This window comes from Bombus fervidus, chromosome 17 (genome assembly GCF_041682495.2).
Source record: "Bombus fervidus isolate BK054 chromosome 17, iyBomFerv1, whole genome shotgun sequence".
Taxonomy (NCBI): Eukaryota; Metazoa; Arthropoda; class Insecta; order Hymenoptera; family Apidae; genus Bombus; species Bombus fervidus.
Genome location: NC_091533.1, coordinates 92,900 through 117,735, shown reverse-complemented (window position 1 = coordinate 117,735; position 24,836 = coordinate 92,900). Strand labels below are relative to the sequence as shown.

The 24,836-nt window shown below is 31.9% G+C and overlaps 2 protein-coding genes and 1 long non-coding RNA gene across 8 annotated transcripts in view; 2 read left to right on the top strand and 1 right to left on the bottom strand.

The window, feature by feature from the left end:
- The window catches only part of Th1 (negative elongation factor complex member TH1), a 38,233-nt gene extending 20,727 nt beyond the window's left edge, over positions 1 to 17,506 (top strand). For 4 of the 5 annotated variants that reach the window (XM_072020427.1, XM_072020429.1, XM_072020428.1 and 1 more), the window contains exons 7-12: positions 4,169 to 4,356; positions 4,444 to 4,696; positions 4,798 to 5,008; positions 16,772 to 16,912; positions 16,989 to 17,118; positions 17,177 to 17,506. In XM_072020427.1, the coding sequence (XP_071876528.1) occupies positions 4,169 to 4,356; positions 4,444 to 4,696; positions 4,798 to 5,008; positions 16,772 to 16,912; positions 16,989 to 17,118; positions 17,177 to 17,211 (958 nt within the window). In that variant the 3' untranslated portion in view covers positions 17,212 to 17,506. Of the gene's footprint in view, positions 1 to 4,168; positions 4,357 to 4,443; positions 4,697 to 4,797; positions 5,009 to 15,939; positions 16,572 to 16,771; positions 16,913 to 16,988; positions 17,119 to 17,176 lie in introns of those variants that run through there. The other variant, XM_072020431.1, reaches the window with a different exon arrangement.
- On the bottom strand, positions 17,257 to 24,243 carry LOC139996231 (protein stunted). 2 transcript variants are annotated; one of them, XM_072020462.1, is made up of 4 exons: positions 23,740 to 24,243; positions 23,523 to 23,653; positions 19,621 to 19,672; positions 17,257 to 17,433 (listed from the first exon to the last, which is right to left on the bottom strand). In XM_072020462.1, the coding sequence occupies exons 1-3, from the start codon at positions 23,766 to 23,768 to the stop codon at positions 19,659 to 19,661; spliced, it is 174 nt and encodes a 57-aa protein (XP_071876563.1). In that variant the 5' UTR covers positions 23,769 to 24,243; the 3' UTR covers positions 17,257 to 17,433; positions 19,621 to 19,658. The 2 variants fall into 2 exon arrangements, with proteins under 2 accessions (XP_071876563.1, XP_071876564.1); XM_072020463.1 differs by lacking the exon at positions 19,621 to 19,672 and having other exon boundaries at positions 23,740 to 24,210.
- On the top strand, positions 20,691 to 21,246 carry LOC139996235 (uncharacterized). Its single transcript, XR_011802176.1, has 2 exons — positions 20,691 to 20,758; positions 20,842 to 21,246. It is a non-coding gene; the product is annotated as an uncharacterized lncRNA (long non-coding RNA).
- Positions 24,244 to 24,836: the final 593 nt, after the last annotated feature.

Sequence of the window (24,836 nt, the reverse complement as noted above, 5' to 3'; positions counted from 1 at the left end):
ATCGGTATTAAACTCCGATTGTAATATTTGTGCCATTTGCGGTACTCCTTTGATATTCACATCGACGCTGCCTTGGATACCAGCAGCTCAAACACATTTCTAACACAACCCATGTTTGCACTAGGAAAATTTCTTCATCAAATTTTTTAAGTCACAAGTTACATTAGAAATGTAGCCAATGCGATAGCCATTTCGCCCGATGCTCAGTGATTACTTTGCAGACATCACGCATCCTTCTACTTGTTGCCACACAGCACAGCCTAACAAATGAAACGCGCGATGTATTCGTTAACAAAAACGTTTGATGGCTTTAACCACCGCTAGTATCTCAAGTTCGTACGAATGGTCGGTACTACTATAATGAACTCTTGAATTAATGACGCCTTACTGAAATATAATTCTTATGTTTTGTTTATAATTTATATGAAGGTAAGGATTTGGTTTGGGTTAGACGTCATCTAATCCGCCATGAGGCAGCTAGCAATCAAACTAACGCGGATGCTATCACGAAAGCACAATTAAAGGCAAAATTCAACGAGTTAATACCGGCAGTTCCTCGCGAATATCTCGGAAACTAAGCGAGACTGCAGGTTATATGTATGTATAGGAAAAAGTTGTTCAAAATGTTGATTTTACGACATATTCAAAAATCATCCAAATCGGTGAAAACGTAAGACATCGAATAAATTCACCAAGATTTTCATCAGAATAGAAATCATTTTTCTTTCCAATTTTATATAAAAGATCTACGAGAAGGGGAATGTCAAGTTGAACATTTCTCAGAAAAAGAAAACTTATTTTTTAGTATATAATATTATTTCATATCTTCATATTTTTCATATCATTTTCAACTTATATTTATAATTTTAAGTAATATATAACACATTAAGGTATAAAAAATGAAAACCATTTTTTCGTTATATATTTCAATTTCTTGTCTTTCTCTTTCAATTTCTTCTATCTCAAAATTCGTTAAAATCGATACCCCCTCCCCTCGCCCTTCGCGTAAATCCTTCAAATATGATATTTATTCATGTGAAATTTATTGAACGATCAAACAAACTTACCTGAAGTGAAGTTCCATCGCAATCGTATGAAAAGCATCGTTCGAAGAGATTACAAATATAGTTCCCCGTCCAAGCTCTAGATGTCACAATGTTGAGTCGCATACTTTCGATCGATCAATTTCATTATCTGTTTAGAGATCTGAATATAAAATTGCTTTTTTTATGAGAACAGGGAATTTCTATTTCAATCATAGTTGAGAAAATGAAGAGTGGATTGTAATCTCTTCAAACGAGACTTTTCATACAATTACAATCGAACTTCATTACAGGTAAGTTCATTTAATCGTTTAATTACACTTTAGGCCTCCTCCTACAAGTTTACAGTTGTTTAGAGACAGCAATTTAAAATTTAGCTTTTGTTTTGAAGTTATTAATAACAACATTGTATTTTCGTCCAGTCGCGGGGAGACGCGATAGCGTTGAAGCGCGTCAACGAGAGTTGTAAATTCCTGTTACGATTAAACGAATCGGCACCACGAGCAGGACGATACTCTTATTTCTTATAGGATAATAGGGGTGTTTGGTATTGAATATAACTGGAATCTACAGTTATATAATCTATATCTATTTATTTAACCAGCCTACGATACTTGTTGCGTCGACAGATAGTGTGTTAGATATTCGCGAGAATATTTATTTATTTATTTATTTACAATAGCCTACAATATTATTGCGTCGACAGAAATTGTTTGACTTCGTCGTGTCGAAAAGTACAATAATTGATTAATCCGAAGGTTGATCGATTTGATGGATAGAGCACCGAGAACTTGACTTTTGATATTTTTCGATATTCTAAGCGACTTTGTTCGTCAAGGCTTAAGGTGTATGCGGTATGATTTCTGAAAAAAGACTAACTGCCCTAGGATAAATTCCTTGTCCTCTCGGGGAGACGACCCCCACCGCGCTCGGATCACGCCACCGCTCGCGCCGATGATCACGTATGCCGACTTCTTTGTGAAATTAAAGAACGGACGGAAATTGTCACGTAAAATAATAAAAAAGAAAAAAGAAAAAAGGAAGGAAAAATCGAAGACGTAAAATAAAAGATAAAAAACGAAAATAAAGAAATACAAAGACAGAATTTATTTCTTCACACTTGGTTTACACTTGACTTCCGAACTCTAGGAGCGACTTTTTAAGACCGACGCTCTTACAATTCCACCTTTAAAAACTAATTTGTTTCTTTCTTTGTCATCCCTCAATATCCCCACTATCCACGCGTTTGTTAGCCGTTCTCGAACATTCGGCGAAAGGACTGTTGGGATATTGAGGGTTCATTGAGCACTTCGCCTCGCCGACATACACTGTCGCCGAGTGCGGCCGCATCTTTATTTCTATCATCAGCCTGTAACATCAACTACACCTCGATCTACATCAAAGACCGGGCCGCGCTTCGGAACCGCTGATGATAGAAATAAAGATGCGGCCGCACTCGGCGACAGTGTATGTCGGCGAGGCGAAGTGCTCAATGAACCTTCAATATCCCAACGGTCCTTTTGCCGAATATTCGAGAACGGCTAACAAACGCGTGGATAGTGGGGATGTTGAGGGATGACAAAGAAAGAAACAAATCAGTTTTTAAAGGCGGAATTGTAAGAGCTTCAGTCTTAAAAAGTCGCTCCTAGAGTTCGGAAGTCAAGTGTAAATCAAGTGTGAAGAAATAAATTCTGTCTTTTTTTTATGTTTTTTTTTTTATTATTTTTTGTGTTTTTTTATTATTTTACGTGACAAGCCCATCGGTTCCGAAGCGCGGCCCGGTCTCTGATGTAGATCGAGGTGCAGTTGATGTTATAAAATCGACGTTTCTGGAACTCGCGGCCGGGCGGCAACCATGCGCTCGTCGATACATTGTATGTTTCCTCGGGAAGATGAGACGATTCGTATATGACGCTAGAGGACCACGAGAGGCAGTTAGAAACACGAACCATACCAAGCCTCGCGACGTAGCAAGCACAATACAATATTTCTACCTAATATTGCGTTTAAAAAATCTTATATTGTTATAAAATGATTATAAAATTTTGAGAAAATACTTCCGACGAAACACCTCAGTCCAGCCAACTATTATTCTTCTTATAGTAGCTGAGTCGATGCCTTTACTAAATGTTTTTGAAGTAGATGCATACCGCGTTGAGTGTGCCGAAGAAATGGACGTGTATCTATGTTACATCTGTCTAGTACGAATTTTGTCCAATGTTCCAAGGTCTGAATACGTATCATCTCTTCTTAATAGGACTCTCATGCTTCGAGCCGATCCCATCCGCTTTTTGCCAAGCTAACACGAAGTTAGGCTATCCGTCGATGTTGATACCCGAATCAAGTTTCAGGAACGTGAGCGATACGAGTATACCGAAATCCCGCTCGATTCCGCCCGGTTTTGGTCAAACTTCCTCCGACCCGTTCCAATCCCTAACACGCACGTATATCTCTATCTTTAATATTACAGTTTCGTTAACTTTTTCATGGATGTTGCAATTAGATAACTCAGTAATGGATCGTTATTGTACAGATTATAGCTGTTACAAGCGATAATACCGAGCGATTTTGTTCACCGTGCCGTGTGGCGCAAGGCGCTTAACTGAAAAATAATTCTAATACAATGTTACTATGCGCACTCTTACAGACATGATGAACTTCTTGTACTTCGTTCGATATTTCTCATTTTTAACGATTTGAACATTTTCTTCTACATTGTAATTCAAAATTTGTTAACGACCACTTTCTATAAATTGACTGTTATTATCTGATTTCGGGAAAAAAGTTGGCTGTTTCTCTATTTAGTAGATACATATATTATTTTTATATCAACTGTTTGCTTTCTGCAAATATTATATTAACATCAATGAAATATATTGTTTTCTAGTCTTTGTTTGAAATCATTTTTATCAAAAACAACTCACAAAATTATTAGTAAAAGCTGTTTATTGAAGCGTAGGTAATTTGTTGTCTGTTTATTCCATTTGTTAAAAATATAATTCATGTTGAATTCATGGGGATAACCATCATTTAATTAACACCGAATTTTAATTAATTAAATTTAATAAATACAACATTATTGCACACTGATTTTATATATGTATTATATATGTATATATTTATAGCCATCATGATGTTACTCCAATAACAATGGCACTTAATGGAGCTTCAAGTAGCCCTAGTGCATGTCAAGCACTTGCATCCATGTTATCACGGAATACCTTAAATCCTGCTGATATTACTGTATTATTTCGAAATTATTCTACTGCGGAACCACCTCCTATAGAATTACTTCGTAATCCACAATTCTTAGGTATTAATATACATAATTTATAAAATTGCAATTTGTTGTTTTTACAGCTGCTATAATATATACAAAATGATAATTCATTAATTCCAGAACTATTAGTTGATGCACTTTTTAAACCGGGTGTAAAAATTAATCCTGAGCATAAGTCTAAATACATATATTTATTAGCTTATGCAGCTAGTGTATGCGATATTCCAGCCAAGAAGGGGCATTCACGGAAATTAAATAAGGATGAATTAAAAACAACCATTCAAGCTATAGAAAAAGTCCATAACATATGTAACATTAATAAAGGATCTACTGAATTGATAGCAGAATTACAAACTTTATATCAGTGTATAAGGTATACCTTATTATATTATATATTTACCCTATTATTATAATGTATTAGTGGTCATATGATATTTCTTATTTCTATATATAGTAAAATCTACATTCTTTTAGATTTCCTGTTGTAAGTGTAGGTATAATTAGATGGGTGGAGTGTACTGTAACCGAACCATCATATTTTAAATTGTGTACAGAACATTGTCCTGTACATCTTGCATTACTTGACGAAGTTGTAGTTTGCCATTCTTTACTGCATCCAAAAGTGTTACAACTTCTTGTACAGTTATTTGAAAGTAAACAAGACGAACTGGAAATACTTGTGCAGGTAAGAATATTTTAACCATATTAATTAATTAATATCAATATGCAGAGTTGTATACTACAGAGTGTATATATACAGAGTGTATCTACTTTAATTTCCTATTGCAAATATTTCGAAAAGTACGCTAGGTAGAAGAGTATACTTTTAGGACATTACAAGAGATAGACAGAACGTCGTAAAATATAGCAGGATGTTGCAGGTGAAGGTATTTAAGATAGATGACAACTACGTACATTTTTTTAGTGGAATCATATAATTTTTAATGCACTGATCGATAGAACTAATTACCTATAAAAAGGTATTAAAATATTTGTATTAAAAAATAATTAATTTATCCTTATATTTGCTGAAACGGCATGGCGTATTCCTTTCTGCAAAATGATGAATAGTAATGAGAAAAATTTAGTTATTTCCTGTATGATTTTATTACAAAGTTTATGACATAGCACAATGAAAGTAATGAATTTATTTAAACTTTGAAATATTTATAGATATTCACTTAATTGCTAATGCATGCTTGTATTCTTCTTCTAAAACTTTAAAGAGTTCTTAGCATTTCTTACATATTATTCTTAGCATTATTATACCGCGGAATGTGTTTATAATCATCCTTTTTGTGGAAAAGAACTTGTTACTTTATCAACTATTGTGGTTTAATATGCATAAACATTTTCTTTTACATAATCTCAATGAAAGAAATTCATGACCGTTAAGTCGGCAGTTCTTGATAATCATTTCAGAATTTCCACGAAAAATCAACAATATTTATAATGTAAACGAATTCAAATAATGCAAAAGGTTTTAAGCACGACAATTATATACAAGTAAAGCATTAGTAAATAATGTGTTGTATCGCACGATAGACTATTGTAGAATAATTATCATTGCATTTCCAAAGAAACAACTAAAACTATGTCAACTATATCTGATTCTTGAATTCTTTTCATCCACTAAATCTATTTTGCATGCTCACAATGAAAGCATTGTAACATTTTTGTTTAATTATGTCCTTAGGAAAAATCAGCTTCGTGTCGTTTTAAAGTTGTAAGTATGTGTATCAATATCATCTTGTAATAATAAAATTATAATATTTCCTATATGTATATATATTTGATATGTTTATATCAAAGGTTAATACTTCTTTTATAGGAGATATAGGAGATAGGAGATAAGGATAATTTCGTTTGCTCCATCGATTAGTTTATTGGAAGTTATATGATTTCATTTAAAAAAATGTGTGTAAGTTTCGCCTAATCTTAACATCTCCATCGCATAACAGCATAGCTGCATAACATACAACTAACCGCCCGAAAATTGAAAAAGTTTTCCTAGTTGTGAAAAATCAACATAGAAGACAAAAGGGTTTTCGTTCTGCACATGCGTAACATGTTATGAATACTTCCGACAGAGCAAAGACACTTTACTGATCTTTGTCTGTCTCAGACAAACGCGGACTTCGATCACGTTCCATGTCGATCTTTCACGATTAGACACAACTCAATCTTCGAACGGTTTCCCCTGGCAAGTGTTGAGACTTGTTTGATTGGTCCTTATACAAGTGTTACACAAGAGGCAAAGTATTACAGGAGTTAAACTATAGCATCTACAAGAACCTATTGAGATCCACATTAACATAGATAAGAACCTATTTAGTTCACCCTAGCATAGACAAGAAACTATTTAATTCCATCACCGATAATTATTTCCAATCTAATTATCAAAGTTAGTAAAGTCAACAGAAGTGGAAATATTGTCGTCTTGTCTAGTCGTGAAAAATTAACATGGAATGTCAACAAGATCCGCGTTCTTGCGAGACAGACTAGAATGAATAGAATGTCTCTGTCTTTGTCTGAGACATTCATAGTATGTCATGCATACGTAGAACGAGAACTTCCCTAACTTCCACGTTGAGTTTTAAAAACTGGTCGTTTGCCCGCTATTCGTTCGATGGTAGGAAGCGATGAAATTGAGCAGTCTCTGGAAGTGTACTTCGTCCTATATATAGGTTCCTATACATAAGTTTATCGCTGAAAGCTGATTTCGCCCGTGTCTTTTATTACTAATTTCTCGTTTCAAGTATACTTGTGTCTTGTCTTTACACGTTGCTTGTAGGAAGCAGACCACGTAATCTTTGCATTTCCGCAAGTGCTCTTTCGTCATGCGGTTTATTGAGAACTTTGTTCTAGTTTCTAAATTCTAGTTTGCTAAATCAGATATTGCTAATTCGTATCTTTGAATCTGCTTCCAATTGATTCTTTGTCAAATTTTATAAGTAATGAGTCTAGCAATTATCCCTCTTCAGCTGATTTCTTCGAAGTACTGGCCACGTGCCACGTAAATTTCTTTACGATTCCCATTGCGTCGTTTATCAAGCCAACAGAAATTGGTATGTTTTGTCGCAACATAACTCCTAATTTCTCGGTTAATGTTATTGTACGCAACAGTTATCCACGATTGTTTATATTTGCAGGAATAACATTTTCTTGTATAATTGTAGTCTTAAATGAATTATTCGCAAATTCTTACAAGATACCATTGAGATCTCATTAATAATCAACTATCGTGTATGACGCCACTTTCGTCTCTCCTGTTCAAGCTTCTGTCCTGTCATAGACTGATACGGTATAACAGTCGTTTCCTCAATAGACAAGAAGAAAACGAAATGCAACATTTTGTCAAATATTTCAAAGATGGTAACGCCAATCTTTATATAAATCTTAGTTGGTCATTGTATATTTTTAATTGGCATAAATCATGACTGGATCTTTCAAACATTTATTATTAACACGTTGATCGCACCGCGCAAATCGATCAAGTTTTCTGCGGGTCCTAAATCCGTGGCGCGTAGATCCAGAGTGATTAGCTAGAATAGCGATCCGATGCAATCCGATGTTGATGTGCGTGGCTTGCAACCTAACGTCATCGAGCCTTTGTGTTGTTACAAAGAATAAATGATGTGGCCACTTAGTGGGGAAAGCGACAAGTTTTTCGGAGAGAGTACTGTGAGAGATCTCCGTGTGAAGTGCCATGGCACTTACGCCAGAACCTTTATTCCGTCGAGAAGCATTTTTCTCTAACAAGCATATCTATGGTTGTTTTAGTCTCAAAATGTTTGTTAGACAGTGTAAAAATATAAGTGAAAGTGAATGGAAAGTGATGAAGAAGTAGTTAGTTATATAAGAAATGCTAGTTCGAGTTCGGATAACGAGGATACATATTACAATGGACAACTTGAGGAAATATTAAAAAGACTAGCTATAGAAGAAAAGGATGGATTGATCAATACTGTTGGTTCATTGAACAATATCCAGTGAAACAAGTTTAGCAGCAAAGAAAAATCATTTACATTTACCGGGAAATGTGGGCTTTATTAATTACCACCTTTATGAATTACCTCTCGATATTAAATCGGGTGAAGCGCTTTCGTTATTTTTGAATGAAAAAGTGATAAGCCTTCTAGTCACGGAAACGAACAGATAAACAGATCAAAAATTGCTTCAACATCCAAGCACCGAACACGCTCGAATGAAGAGATGGAAACCCACTATTACCGAAGAAATGAAAACATTGAACTGTCGATTTAGATGGGTCTAGTACAGATGCCGCTAACTAAATGTTGGACAACGAACCCTATTTAGAATTTTCCGTTTCCGCGTATCATAATGTCTCGTAATCGATTTGAGTTATTATTAGCGAATTTGCACTTTGTAAACAACGAAGACATAGAACCTAATAATAGACTTGGAACAATTTTAACCACTTGTATACATACTAATAAACAGTTCTCAAAAAGTCCTTTCATCAAGCCCAGATATTGCAGTCGACTAAACAATGGTTCCTTGGAGGGGAAGACTAATATTTAGGTAGTACATACCGAGTAAATCCCATAAATATGGAATAAAATTGTTCATACTATATTCCACCGAAGATCATATATACATGGTTCGTTAAAATATATGCTAGAAATATATGCCAGTGGAATCAGGCAAGTTGGCACAGCCGAAGACGTTTGCACTGAGCTTACAAAAAAATTGTTAAACGAAGGGCGTACCTTGTTTTTCGATCATTTTTATACTAGTTATGAACTAGCACTTAAATTTTTCAATATCAAAACACATGTTGTTGGAACTTTACGTCACAACAAGAGATTTATGCCAAAATACGTTATGCCTTACCCATTGAAAAGAGGTGAGATGATGATATTACTGGAAGATAATAATGATATTGTGGTACTAAAATGAGAGATGTCTGTGATGTTAAAATATTGTCAACAAAATATGCATTCGTTATGGTATCAACTTCGGATTCCTCCACTCATCGCGATCGTTTATCGAAAATGAAACTTTTAGCGGTAACAATTTATAATAATGGAAAGTTTGGCATAGACAGGAGCAACCAGATATTATATGCAACAACAATACGAAAATACGTCAAATAGTATGGCAAATTGGCAATACATTTACTTATAGGAACCTCCATAGTAAATGTTTATATCGTATATCAAAATGCAACAAATAAAAAAATGAAAATAAAAAAATTCCGGCAACTTCTAGTTAGAGAATTGTTGTACTCGGAAAATGGTAGATCCAACAACGAGGAGAAGAAATAAAAAAGGGCGTCTAACCTTTTATATTTATATTCGTAAAAATCTGCAGGGCAAGACTATAAGAAAGATTTATTATATATTTTTGAATTTATTTTTATATTCATTTTTAATATTACATATTTATTATATGTAATATTAAATTCCATCAAATACTTCTGTTATAAATGAAATTGTTTAAATTACATGTAAAATCCTATTTAACCGAACGAAGAAGAACATTAGCCATTTACGGCTGACGGAACCCCACGAAAACATAGCTGTCGCCCAGATCTGGGTGACGCGGCGTTCAACATGTTAATTAGGCGATGCGCGTTCCATTCAAAACAACAGCCTACTCGAGCAGAGCTACAGTAACTTGCTCTACATGAACAAATTGTTCGACGATTGCGTTTCTCAATATAGGCTTCAACCCTATTGTTTCCGTCGCAGGAAACAATGTTCCGCGGATTATTCATTTTCGGATAGAAGTCTGTTTTCATTACGAAGTGATATGTGACACACTATTAAGTTATAGAAATATCCTTCTTTATCACTGTTGAAAGTATAATATCGGTGGCGCAGTATAGCTAGTTTCTTCCTTATTCGCATACATATATTAATGAGTATTAAGAATTGAAACAAGTAATAAATAGGCATTTTTTTACCGCCTTATTAATAACAATAAAGACCATTTTACGTTGTACTTGTAATATTGATTACTACATTAAAAAATGTGAAATAAAAAATTTTTCTAGAAAAATTCTACCGACTTTGAAATACACTGAAAAGTGAAAAATTATTTTCTTTGTATTTATACAAATGAGGTACGCTGAGAAGTATGAAAAATACTACTAATATATAGTCTATTTCTATTTCTAATTGCATAACATCAATAATGGTAACAATGGTATCTTATGGTATCTAATGGTATCTTAGTGGCAAGCTTGTGGTACATATAATTCTATTAACTTGTACACTATTAATACATTGAGCGTAATTTTTATATGACTAAAGCATGTTTCTGGAGACTTTGTGTTATAACATATTATAGTTTAATGCAAATAAATATAAAGTTATTCAAATTTGAATAATATAAATCTATATTTATAATTATAACTAATATTTATAAAAATAATTCGTCTATACGAGTTGAAATTTTATGGTGGGGTGCTGAGACATTACCATACTAGAGGCATTTTACGGTATTTCGCGTCGCCTTCGAAAAAGTTGCAGTATACTTAATATAGTGTTCAGAATATAAACGAGTAATCTTATCATATATGTGTAAATGAAATATAAATAAAATAGAAATTACTTCATCCTTTTCAGTGCATCTCACTTGTATAAATACAAAGAAAATGATTTTTCACATTTCAATGCATTTCGAAGTCGGTAATATTTTTCTGGAAAAAAAGTTTTTATTCTTATGCACGTAACCGTCACTCGACTTTAGTTTCCGAGATATATGTAAAAAAGACTTTACTTTCCAAGGTATTTTATTGTTTCAGTTACTGAAATATATATAGAAAACTTTACTTATATGTATATAGGTTACAGTTACATTCAATTGTAGCGTAGGCGACCGCCTGACGACAGCCGTATTTTTATATGTAGTCTAACCTAAACTTTATCCATTGATGACAATCATTTTTAATATGAAAATAAAAATAAATAGATTATGCCAGAATGACATCCGGTCTCCGTAGAGGAAAACTGACTGTGAAATTTAGTTTTAATTCCAATCACTACGAACGCTGTAGTCATATTCTACGTTGAATCGGGATCGTTGGGAACGGCACTAAAATTGCAAGGGAGCTCTAGAGCTGGCCAAACCGCGGATAAAATAGTGCGTTGGGCGATAGATCTAGTCTGTATCTTACCGGTGGTTGCACATTCTACATTAGTATGTAAATATTATGTAATTCTGCAGTTGTATGGAAAAGTTCATATCTTTCTATTTGAAACACACAAGTATGAGAATAACGAAATAACTAAGTTGGCCTAAAAAAGAGAAATTAATTATTTACCATTATTCTTTTAATGAAAAAAAAAAGAAATTCCTTTCTTTTAAACAATAATGGATCAATAGAATGATGATTTCAATATATCTTCAATAGACAATAGCTTTTTAGATTTAACATTAAATTTGCTGTTGGTGAAATTGTAGAACCGTTACGTCCTTTCTGATGTCGATGATTTTTTAATATGTCGTCGGGGTCATGATTCTGAACAACTTTATCCTGCACGTGTAATTGCCGGTCGATCATAGTTCCGAGATATGCGCCTAGTGAATTCTGCTTATAATTTTGTGTCTGTAATAGCGTGTACGCGTTTAGTATTAGTTGCCGGCAGCCTTGCGACCCAACCGAAACCTAGCTCTTGTTTATAGTATATACAATGGTTCATAAAAGTATTCGACGTTATTGAAACATTAAAGAATAAAAATATATGAGATACATTTGATATTTCGAGGTAATAGTATAACTACAGTAAAATACAGGTATGAGTATTGTGTATGTAGAATTTAAAGCGAACCGAATAATAGTTGTAGAAGTTAGAGTACTCATTACAATTGAAATTCGCAAGAAAGGGGTCCCAAAATTATTGGAAAGCTTGGGGCGATGTCTACATTAAATTCACGTTATAAATGTTAGTATCGATGAATTCAGTTGATGCTAAAACATTGTTTAGTGAGTTAAATGTTATAATCAGTTACAATTACCAGAGTCATTATGAATTCGAAAAAGTCTGAAATACAAAAGTGCGAAAAGTGAATTATTAATATTAAAACTACAGAAAGCAGGACAATCTTGCAGAAAAATAGTTGATCTTTTTAATAGAAGCAAATCGACGATCCATTATATTATGAAAATGTGAAATAACATAGGAAATCTTACAAATAAAACTTAAAGATCGTCTGAAAGAGTTGACGCATCGAGCAAAAGAAATAATTATTCGTAACTGCAGACATAATTTTTACGTTAGAGTTGCAAAGAAGAGCCATACAAAGCCATACAAAAAAGAGACTAAATTTTGCGAAAAAATGTGTTACTAAAATAAAATTATCTTACTAAAGACATTAATTTCGGGAATACTATGATATTTTCCGCTGAAAGTAAATTCAACATTTTTCAGTCTGATGAATGCAATTATGTGTAAAATACCTAACACTAAAATGAAAATGCGAAATTTAGTTCTGACGTGGTTCTGACGTTAGGTCGTGGTGTGGGGTTGTATGACAGCCAAAGATGCCGGAACCTAGTATTTATAGACAGGATTTTAGACAAATACAATTATTTAACCGTTTGAATCCCAGGGGTCATTGAAAAAGACAGGATCGAAAAATCCCGAACAGCGCGATAGCACTTATCTTAATCGATTGCGAAAAGAAACAAACGGCACAATAACGCTCGTCATATTTGTTACTTTATGAAATACATCTATATTATTATATATGCATGCTATTAGTTTATAAATATTTCAAGTTCTGTTCAATAAAAATTATTGAGAAGATAACAATGAAATACAAAATACCTTCAATCGTCTGTAGCGTTCAAATGTACTGAAACTTTTCAACACAATATCTAAATAGCGCGATCGCGCTGCTTGGGATTCAAACGGTTAAACATATTAAAAGGAAATCTGAAGTAGACAACTTCCACTTTCAATGGGATAACGATGCAAAACAATGTGCTTGCATTATGAAAGAATGGATACTATACAATACACCTCTCAACCTAAACATGTTACCTGCGCTGAATCCAATAAAACATTTTTACTCTGAAATGGGTAGAAGATTAAATAGTTGTGAAATAAATAACGAAACGATATTAAAACAAAATATTATTGAAATATGGAATAATCATAAAACATAGATATTACATAGAAATTAGTATACAGTATGGAAAACTGTCTTAGAAATGTTATTCGAGCCAAAACTGGACTAACTAAATATTAATATATCAGGTAAGATATACAAATAATAAGAAATAATGTATGCGTTCGAATACTTTTATTTGTAATGAGTATTATATAACTTCCACAAATAGTAACCAATTCATTTAACCAACCTCAAATTCAAATAACGATCTTAAAATCTGTATCTTACTGTAGTTATATAATTATGTTGAAATATCAAGCGTATCACATATATTTTCATTCTTCAAAGTTTCAGTAGCGAACATTCTAATATTTTCGTGAGCCACTATATGTATAGACGGTATCTTGTTACTGCATATCATTGAGGTGGTATTACACGTATCGATTTGTTTAATAAAGAGACGTGTGATAAAGTTATAATAGTCAATTATATATAAATCACTTTAAGTACAAGTACAGAGATAGTGTATTCCGTCGTGATCGTCGCTCGTGACAGTGAAGTAATAGAAAGTTCAAATTTGATTCCGGTTGACGATTACACATAACGGCAATATTGTTTTGTCCGGAGTTCGTTTGCCTTCAAATCTCGTAAATCGAAACGGCATTGATACTCCGAGACACAACAACATGAGTCACTCTCGATTCGAATCGTCCTATGACTCATATGCCGCTACATCGTGACTCGTTACTTAGTTCGGTTGTTCCTATGAGATTTCGGAAAAATCGCGCACAGGGATACATTACCTTCAAGACAGAACGTACATCACACGTCGTAATAAAACAGCGTACAGATTTTCTAGTCACTCGGACGTTTTCGCGTCCTTATACTCGATCAGATAGTCTCGCTTTATAACCGCCAAAAATGATAGCTATTCAAAAAACTACATCAACCGCTCACAATAGCTATCGATAAGTAACATTATTTCCACGTAGCTGAAGAAATATCCGACCTATGATTGGCGACCGTTTTATGACGGACTCTAAACATCGAAGAGACACTCCGCACGCTCAAAAGAGCTGCATAGTGAGATGTGCTTTCGCTTTTGTGTCGGCCAGGCCTCACTACTATAATGACGAAAATTTTTATTTCCTTAAATTTTATTAACAAAAGATTTCATTAACATGTTAGTGAGATTTTCTTGATTAAAACGAATCCAAACACGATATTATTATAAAATTCGATTATACTTTAATTGGGCATATCAATCTTTCTTTTTCAACCGTTGATCTATTGGCCGGACTTGTATCTGTGTAATATCAAAAACTAGGTCCTAGCTGTTGAGACAAAATCTTAATCTTAAGCTTAGCTTAAAACTTGAAATATTTATAAACTAATAGTACGCACATATAATAATATAGATGTATTTTATAAAAATAACAAATATGACGAGCGCTATCGCGCTGTTTAGGATTTTTCGATCCTGTTTTTTCAAGGACCCCTGGGGCTCAAACGGTTAATGTAGCCGATTATTTCGCCGAGAGTATCTTTATTACCGCCAAATCAAAAGCTGAAAGCGATCCACACGCTTTTCAAACATTTAGATAACACGCACTATCGCGGCGATAGAGATTATTGACATTGTGACGATCTATATCCTTCGGGCGACATCACAGCTCTCTGATTGTATCTCTACCTAGCAACAACCTACTTATATTCTACTATCCTACAGTGTCGCCCCCGATCTTCGACAACTTCTTACAAAGCATTTTCTTCTTCTAAGGATACTTCTTAAAATATTTGCAATAATACAATTAAAATCAAATATTCTATATAATTAAAATTATTTTGCGGATATTTTAAAATATCTTCGTAATAAATTTGACATATATTATTCTGTATTTTTTAATAATAACTAATGAGCTCTAATTTTGAAGAAAAATTACTATTTTGTTTGAATATTATTTTATAGGATCAAAAATTATTGAATTCTTTTATGTACAATTATACGCAACTTTTTATGTTTTCGATAGCTTAATAAATCGGAAAATGCAGGTTTAAAGTTGCGAAATTCAGTGGTTTAGAAATTGCAATTATGTATAACTAACCATTTTTAGGGTATTGTTACTTTAACGCCATGTTGGCTTCTACCCATGCCTCATCCAATGTATGAACCGCACAGATGAGCATATTCACGGGCTCTCGACTTACGCTTGCCTTATTAAAAAATGTAATATCTTCGGATTTCGGCCATCAACGATACCATCAAATCGATATTCTTATGACGGAAAAAATGTCGATATAAAAATTCGCATAGACGATCGACAAATACGTCATCATAGAAGCGACCCTTTTTCAGTCTTTAGATGGTTGCCAATTGGATTTTATTTTTTGAGTATGCGTACCATTCGCGAAAAAATTAGCTTATACTAACGTAACCGGCCGTCTCACGACGCCTGGAAAATAAATCCTAATCCGGACCAAAATCAATGTCGTTTTATTTACAAATTTTATGTACGTATCCTTCTACAGCTAATCTGGCATAACTTTTGAAATGAATGAAAAGGAATAAAAAATAAAAGAAAAAGACTATAAAGAAAGCGATAAAAAAGAAAATGAGACGAAAATAAAGGTAACGACGTAAAAATACACAAGTGAATACCCCGGAAACATTGGAAAAAGTATTATGAGATAAGTATAAAAATTATATCCGGGTGAGAGATCAAACATACGCAAAATACATGTAACCAAATACATTTGACTTAACCCGCTAAAATGACTGCAATTCACGTGCAGTCAGTGGTTCCACGGAATCCAATCATTGCACGGGATATGGATAGAAGCCAATATAGCGTTAAAATAATGTGCAATATATTCTGGAAATGTTCAATTTTATATAGTCATAACTTTTGAACCACTAGATTACGCAACTTAAAACTTGTATTTTCAAATTCTACGTATCGAAAGGTACAAGATTAAAAATACAGAAAATCAATAATTTTTTATCCTTGAATAAAGTTCAATCAAATTTGATATAATATAATCAATTACTTGATATAAAATGAATTTCTTTTAACATATATATCGAGAAGAATGTCACTCTTAAGGCACATAGTTCCGAGAATTATTTGTTACTCAAAAGATTAAAAAAATAATTCATTCTTCAGTTTCGCTTTTTTCATCTGTAGTCATTTCATTCTTAATTGTGCCATTTTGGGTATTCATTATGAGTAAGTTTATAATTTATTTATTAATTTTTTTACTTATTTAGCATGTAGTTAAGGAAACGAATGTAAAACACGTTAGTAGCAATTTTATACTTATTATTTTTGTGAATTAATAACCTTCCTTCTTTAATTTTCAGTTGGAAATGAAAAAAATGTTAATTGATAGAATGGTGAACTTATTAAGTAGAGGTTGCGTGGTACCAGTAGTGTGTTATATCAAACAGTGTTGGCAACGTGGAGACACAGATGTATCGTTAATTAGGTATTTTGTTACAGAGGTATTGTAAAATTATTTTTTAAATAAATGTGTACATACATAGCATGTTTAATGATACTAAGATGGTATTTTATTAGGTTTTAGAAGCAATAGCTCCACCATATACAGCTGAATTTATTCATTTATTTCTTCCTATGGTTGAAGATGAAGAAATTACAGGTACAATGCGTGGTGATAGCGACAATGATCTTGTTTCAGAATTTATAGGTGAGTTTATAAAATCTTACATGTGGATTATATTTAATTTCTGATCTGTCTTTTTCAGTACACTGTAAAGCACATTGCCCGACTATAAGATGATGTATCAAAAGGAAGGTGGATTAAATTAAATGGATTAAAGTAAAGATATTATTAGATATTTTTACTTCATATAAGGATGTTGAATTGCTACATATAAATTCTTTCTATACTACTTTATTAGATCCTTTTCTTATTTCATATACAATATCCAAGGATATGCATATATATATTTGAAGAGTTGGATGATTTTTTCCACAATCTGTGATATAATTTATGGATTTTCTGCAACAAAAATAACGAAATGTAATTTTTGTAACTTACCAAATTTTTTAAATAAATAAATAGAATTAAATAAGTTTAATTTCTGCTCAATAAAACGTTAAAATGTTAAACAGTCCATAATGAAATTATAACATATATTATATATAACATATGCTTTTTAACTATATGTTAGTATATATCACTATTAGTATTTAATCAATTATGATGTACAAGGTATCTCTTAACATACAGAGCATATATTCATGGTATTATACAATCCCGAAACTAATGCTTCTATATGAAAATGAGATGAAAATGTTCAATATTATTTTTATTATTATTTCATTTAAAAGGGAAAAATCTAATTTAGATTTTAACAATTTCTAATTGTATATGCACAGGGTGGGATTAGTTTGTGACAATATCATTATCGATGCCAGTTTTATCGACGTCATTTATATACAAACAATGTCTTCTTGCTCGATACTCAGAGACACTCACTCAGTTCGGTGACATGAGCGTCGACGAAACCAGGGTCGATCAAATGGTGATGAAAATATCAACTGTAATCAGAAACCAACCCACAAGGCGAATTCTGGTCCAAACCTAGACTTAGTGACCGGGCCGAACTATAACTCTGTTCTTATCGTAGATAGAAAGATTGCTTTGTTTGCATTACATTGCACTGTTTATTATCGTATAGTTCGATTTTTCACAGAAATGCATCGGCACAGTTCCAAATATACATTTTTTTAAAAACGGAATCTTACAATTTTGTTTGCATTAACTGATTCTTCGTGCCATTTTGAACAAAAAGGTATTAGGATACAATGCCAAAAAAAAAAAAAAAATTAATATTTTGTAAGATATTACAAATTTAATTAAACTACAGGAAAGCTACCTCATCTTTGATTCTGATAATTTTGAAATATGTTATAGATATCAGTATTTTGAACTACTATTTTTTATACACATAACCAGCGGTCGACTTTAGTATTCGAGATATTCTCAAAGAACTACTGATACCACTACAGTGTATTTCAGTCTATAGTTGTAAATCTATGCCAACGTATGCATCAGTATTGGTTGCCAGATATTTATCTTCTGTTCATAAACGAGTATTTATAAATGTGTACAGTTGTACATGCAAGGCTGCAAGAAATATGTCTTATAACTTATGACTCGAAAATCATCAGTGAATATCACCAATGTAGTGGGTTTGGGTTAAATTTTTCAATCCGACTGCCGCGGGGCGGCTAGCAACGCTTATATAAATCATAAAATAATTATAAAAATAGGGAAATGAATAATTGATATTAGTTTACGAAATATAAGAATTGTTATTGTTTCATGTAGCGTTATCAGTTGTTGAAAACCCAAACTCAATTATTGTACATTAATGATATTCATTTTTAATTGAGTTGTAACGAACATTTCCTACAACCTTGTATATATGCAATTGTGCACAGGACCTATGAATAAAAGGTAAGCAGCTGGTGGCCAGCAATATTCACGCATACATTATAGAATGTACTATATACAGAATAATTCAATGTGCTCTAAAAAGAATCGGCAATTTTTCTTGAATATCTCGGAAAATAAACGAGCTCCGCTCTTAGTGTACAGAAAAGAATTAATCAAAATATTGAGTTTTACAAAATATTCAAAAATCATCGAAATCGGAGAGGAAGTGGTTTTTCTACGAGTTCACCCTAATTAATTAATATGTAAATGCTCTAATAAATACACTGATGTGCCAACACTTTTTGTATACATTGTAGGTGTGTGTGTGTATATATATATATAAAATATATATATATATATTACTGAACGCGATACATTGCAAGTTATAGCTATGTGCACGTGTACTCGACGAATTTTCGACATCGATTTACTCGGAATTAAAATCTTGTATGAAAAGTGATTATTATATGTTTTGTTTCTATTTTATCATATCAAGCCTTCTTGGATTGTACTGTCTATGATTATACCGTTCGATTATACCTTGTACTTATATAAATTTCACACATTTCACACATTTATATAGTAGGTATGTTAGTAGTAAATTACTTAATATTGAACAGGGAATCTCCATATCTAAATCTCCTTGCTGTTATATTTTATTCACTAAAATATTTATGATAAATGATGCTCATGCATTCTTATATAAACATTTCACGCTATATGAAATCCGAATTTAAGACTTACACATGATTGTACATTTACGCATGTTTATTTCTTTATTATTATTGTTTTTCAGCTGTAATGAAAAAGTATTCTTGTAAGTGATATATATATATATATATATAATTTAATATGCTATAACGTACGCACTACGTGTCCTGTTAATATATCGTTGACCAACTATCTTATGACAAAAATAACACATACTACCGGGTATTTTTATAATTGAACAAAAACTGAATAGAAAATTTTAATATTTTCATTAAATAGCAAATGTTATAATGATAATTAACGCAAATTTATATTTAAATAATTGCTTAAATTAATGTATACGCAACCATGAGTATATTTGTGTTCGGTTAACACTATAATAAGGTGACATTTCCGCAATTCAGCGGATTAAAATTATTACGTCAAAAGAATATTAATTTTATTGAAGATTGTGTCTGTGCGTTTTAGGGAATCTTCTAGTAATGTAAAATGTTATATCGAATGGAATGTTGAAAACAGTTTTATATATACTAAAAGCAATTCAATATTTATAAAAGAAACTATTTAGAAGGTATTAGATTTATAAAAAAACGTCGCAAAAATTCTTACTCTTGTAGGAGAGACTGAAGTAAGGTGATACATTTCTTAGTCCTCAATTTTCTAAATTTCCTTTTAAGATATACTTTTTCCCTACTTATATTACAAGTAAAAATTTAGAAAAATATAATTTAATTGAATCAAAATAATTATAATATTTGGAATCTTCAAAATTTAGATGAAAGAATAAACAAAAGATTTAATATTGGATTCATATGAGGTATGAATGATAGAGACAGACAACCTTAATAGCAAGACGTATTAACGTTTCATAATTCTTTGCTATATAAAGATACTGTATGAAGCTAGAAAGAAATCCCCTACAAGAAAACGAGAGTCTACTTGGTTATTTCTGGTGAACCCATAATTATAAAAGTATATATATATATACATATTGATCAAAAGTTCATATGATGTAAATCAACGAGTAAAATCATATATCAGCGCGTGACGGAAGTACTTCCTTGCCGCTATAAAGTATCTCAGATAGTTCAGAGGATTTCTTTTCACTTTTGTATGGTACCAAGTGAAAAGGTGAATGCCTGTAATACTCAGATATGTTTGAGAGACAGAGGTAATGAATTAAATATATTTTCTAAATTATATCATAAGATGGAAAGTGAGAAAAGAAGGGGAGAATGATTACCGTTTTTGTAGGCTTAAGAGCTGCCTTTGATACAGAAGACAAGAGGATAACTGGCACGGACAATAACAGTTAATGGAGTAACAATAAATGGTTGATAGAAAAGATTTTAAACGTACATATATAAAAAAAACCTTATGCAATGTAAAAGTATGGGGAAAGAATGAATATCTCTGAACAGATAAAGACAGGAATGTTTTCTAAGCTATTTGGTATTCAGTTTATTTATAGCGATTTGGTGGAAGTAAATCGCAGGCCAAATATGACAATGAGGGCTATGAAGGTCTGTATATTTAGTAGATTAAACAGAACTATTGCCGACTGTGGCGAAACCGAAAACGATGAGATTCAAATAATATCTCATGATTTCATCCAAAATATCATGACAAAAATAGTTTTCCATCTTTTTAACTATGATACATCTTACCACAAAATTAAAGTTAATAACTATGCCAATACATAAAAATGAGAAAGTAGTCGCTCTAAAATTTCAATATGTAATTCACATTTTTCATAATTTCTTAACGTTTTTTAAATTTTTCTTACAAATATTCTCTAACATACACACTGTGTCTACAATATCCTAGAATTTTTTCAGGATTTTAACATGCCATTAAGTAGGCAAACAACGGATAATCCGAGTTTACCCTGTAACTATCTTTTCAGTCAAGATAAAGGACTGAGAATTGACTTATGATGTTTCCTATTGGTAAACTATTGAATGATTCATCACATATTAAAATCTATTCAAGGGCAGTTTTGATCTCCTTATTCTGCTATACATGTAATTTTTAAAATTTAACATTATGCATGTATTTTGTATTGTGTACAACAATTTTGTATATATATCTATGGCTGTAAGGAAGAACGTTGCATATCACAAGTATTCAGTTTCGAAATATTAATCATTTAATAATCATTTAATGTTCTTAACATCATGATCATTTCATGGTTTCATGGTCATTTTTCTATAGTATAAATGCATATTTCCTTCACTTTGCATAATACTATATATTTGTATAACTAACGTAAATAGTAATAAGCAGAATAGAAAATAGAACGAGCAGTTCAAATGTTCAGTGGACTTGCGTTATTCTGTTCGATCATATCGCAGTTAAATTGTTTTTCCAAATCAAAATATAAACACGATAAGCGAGCATTCTTCTGTTAACGCGTTTCTGTTCAGTGTAATCTTGCATCTTATATGACGAATGTCTTAGAATTGTTTTAGCAAAATTTAATAAACACATGCATCAAATTCAACAACACTATACAAGGTGGTTCGCCAAATATTACTACTTCAATTCTGATCTTATCAGTTTTTTTATGAGTAGACGTGTCAGGGGGACTTGTGAAGTTTAATTTTGCATTTAACTTAACAGGAAGGTTAACTTTGATTTTTTTAAACAGAATCATATATTTTATAATACAACAATCAATGCAATTTGTCCCTACACAGAATTATTAACCTATTTATACCGTAAAACAATTAGTTTAGCAAATATTTTAACTTTGATTTGTGAAATTTAATGTATGAAAGACGAAGACAGCGTGAACACAAGAATACCGCTTAGCGTCTGTCCTTGTCCTTTACACATTAAATTGATAAATTTTTTTTCATATAAACTATTAATAGTTCTTAATCAATCTAATATTTCTTTTGGTTAATATTTCTGCATCAATCAATGCATTAAAAGATATATGATCGCATTTAAAAAATCAAAGTTGACTTTCATAAGTTTCTGATACATCAAAATTCATACAGACAAAAAAGCTATTAACATAAGAATGCGCCTCTCTATGAAACCATTCGAATCAACATGAAGCATTTCTCGCTGCAAATAATAACAGCCACATGAATTGAAGTGGTGAAGGATACTTCATATAGTGAAATATAATACATATGTGCTAAAATGGATCGAATTGCTCAGTATTTTTCACATACTGATTTATGAATATGGATCAATTTTTGAAGGTACATGATTTATAACTATGCGTAACTAAATAGTATACTGAAATAATATAGCTTTACATTGAACAGAATCCAAAACCTGGTAACTATAATTATTTTACCTGCAAATAAAGAAAAGAATGTTTATATGTAGGATTATAGTATAATTGTATAAGATAGTAACACAAAGTAATGTATATACTGTCTTTTTCAAAATAATGTACTATTCTTGAGAAAATAAAAATATATGTAGAATATAATTTTGGTCATTTTATTTTATATAAAATAAATTATGGTATAAACAGATTAATGAAAATAGGAAATAAAAGCAATTACACATGAGAGACCACAGTATTCGTATTCTCCAAATTTGGGTGGACTCACATTGTTTTGCCTAATGCATATGAATTGAATATTGAACTTTGATTGAATTACGTTATTTCCTTGAACCTATAAAACTTATTTTATGCATTTTTTCTGAGAAATACATGAATCCTATATTCTACAGTTTAATTAATGCATGAATTCAAACATTTTGAAATTGTGATATGCAGCATTTTTCCCTACAGCCACAGATATATATGTACACATCTTATATAATATAATATATATTTATATGTATATATATATTTATTTATTATATTATATTATATATATATATAAACTCACGTTATTTAAAAATATTACTGTGTCTTTCTGTATAAATAATACAAAATAAGTTAAAAATTACAGTTATATACTTACTAATAGGTTTACCATCTTTCCATTGAGTAAATTTCACGTTTATTTCATCGCGTTTTAGAGCATCTGATCGGAGCTCTGCTTTTAAAGCTTGTCTAACAAGTCTGGCAGCTATTTGCGAATAATTAATATAACTAAAATGTGAACACAGATTATATAATATTTTTCAATAGTGGATATTTAACATTAAAAGCAAGTATTCTTGAAATAAATATTTTACTTTAATCCCGCTTGCCTCCACGCAGACATTTCTGCTGATAGCTTTATTTAAAATAGTACTTTTAATTCAACTCCAATGTGATAAATCGAAATTGATCAAATCGTTTTTTAACCGAATCTCTTATATCTGCATCTAATTTCACGATGTTAAGTCGTAAGCGTAAGTCGTAAGGAACCACGGTTGTATAACTCTTTGCAATAACTGTTCTTGTATACACACTCAGATTTGGAAACTCCAGTGGAGGGGATAAGGCACTTTTGGGTCAAAAAATGTCTCTCAAGGCGCTTCAATCGATTTGTTAGGCTTGGTTCTGTAGTGCGCCTTGTGTCTGTAATCTGCAATCTCCGATACGACCGTGTCTATAACTAAACTGTACTCTGTGTTATATCAATCTACATTTATTTAAATAATTAATTGTACCGTGTTACATAAAATATTGTATGTTTACCTTAAATACATTGAAAAATTATGTTATAAAATTATAATTATGAAAAGTTTAATTTATATTTTTCACCTTCAGTGGTAAGGATAGCAAAGGTGGCGTTAAATGCAAAAGTTTAACAAATGGATCGCAGCGCTATGGCTAGCGGCTGATTTATAAAACACGTCTCCGGATATTAAGAACCTTATCCCTTCCACTGGAGTTTCCAGACCCTGTGTATACGACCGTGGTAAGAAAGGACCACGATTATATAAATTGGTCTTAACCACTCAATGTCGAAAGCATTGAAAAAACCGTCTGAAAATTGAGTCATGAAAAATCAATATAGAAGACAAGACTGTGAATATCTCAACAGAGACAAAGACACTCTACTGATCTCTCTATATCTCGCAAGAACGAGAACTTTGTTTTCTTACATGTTGATTTTTCATGACTCAATTTTCGGATGGTTTTCCCTAGCCAGTATCGAGATCTGTTTATATGATCCTAGAAGGGCATGAACATATATAAGAATATTAGTAAGAACATAGATATTACAACTTTAAGATAGATACAATTATAAACTGACTTACTTAGAATTTCGGAATTTTAATTTCACTTATAAGGATTGAAAAGTTATATGACATATATGACATGAAAAATATATATCTGTATT

Excerpts from the sequence above, each read along its gene's own strand:
- LOC139996231 (XM_072020462.1), bottom strand. The coding sequence starts at position 23,768 with ATGTCTGCGTGGAGGCAAGCGGGATTAAA. Across the intron at positions 23,654-23,739 it reads TGGAGGCAAGCGGGATTAAA|TTATATTAATTATTCGCAAA; the intron begins GTAAAATATTTA and ends TTCACATTTTAG.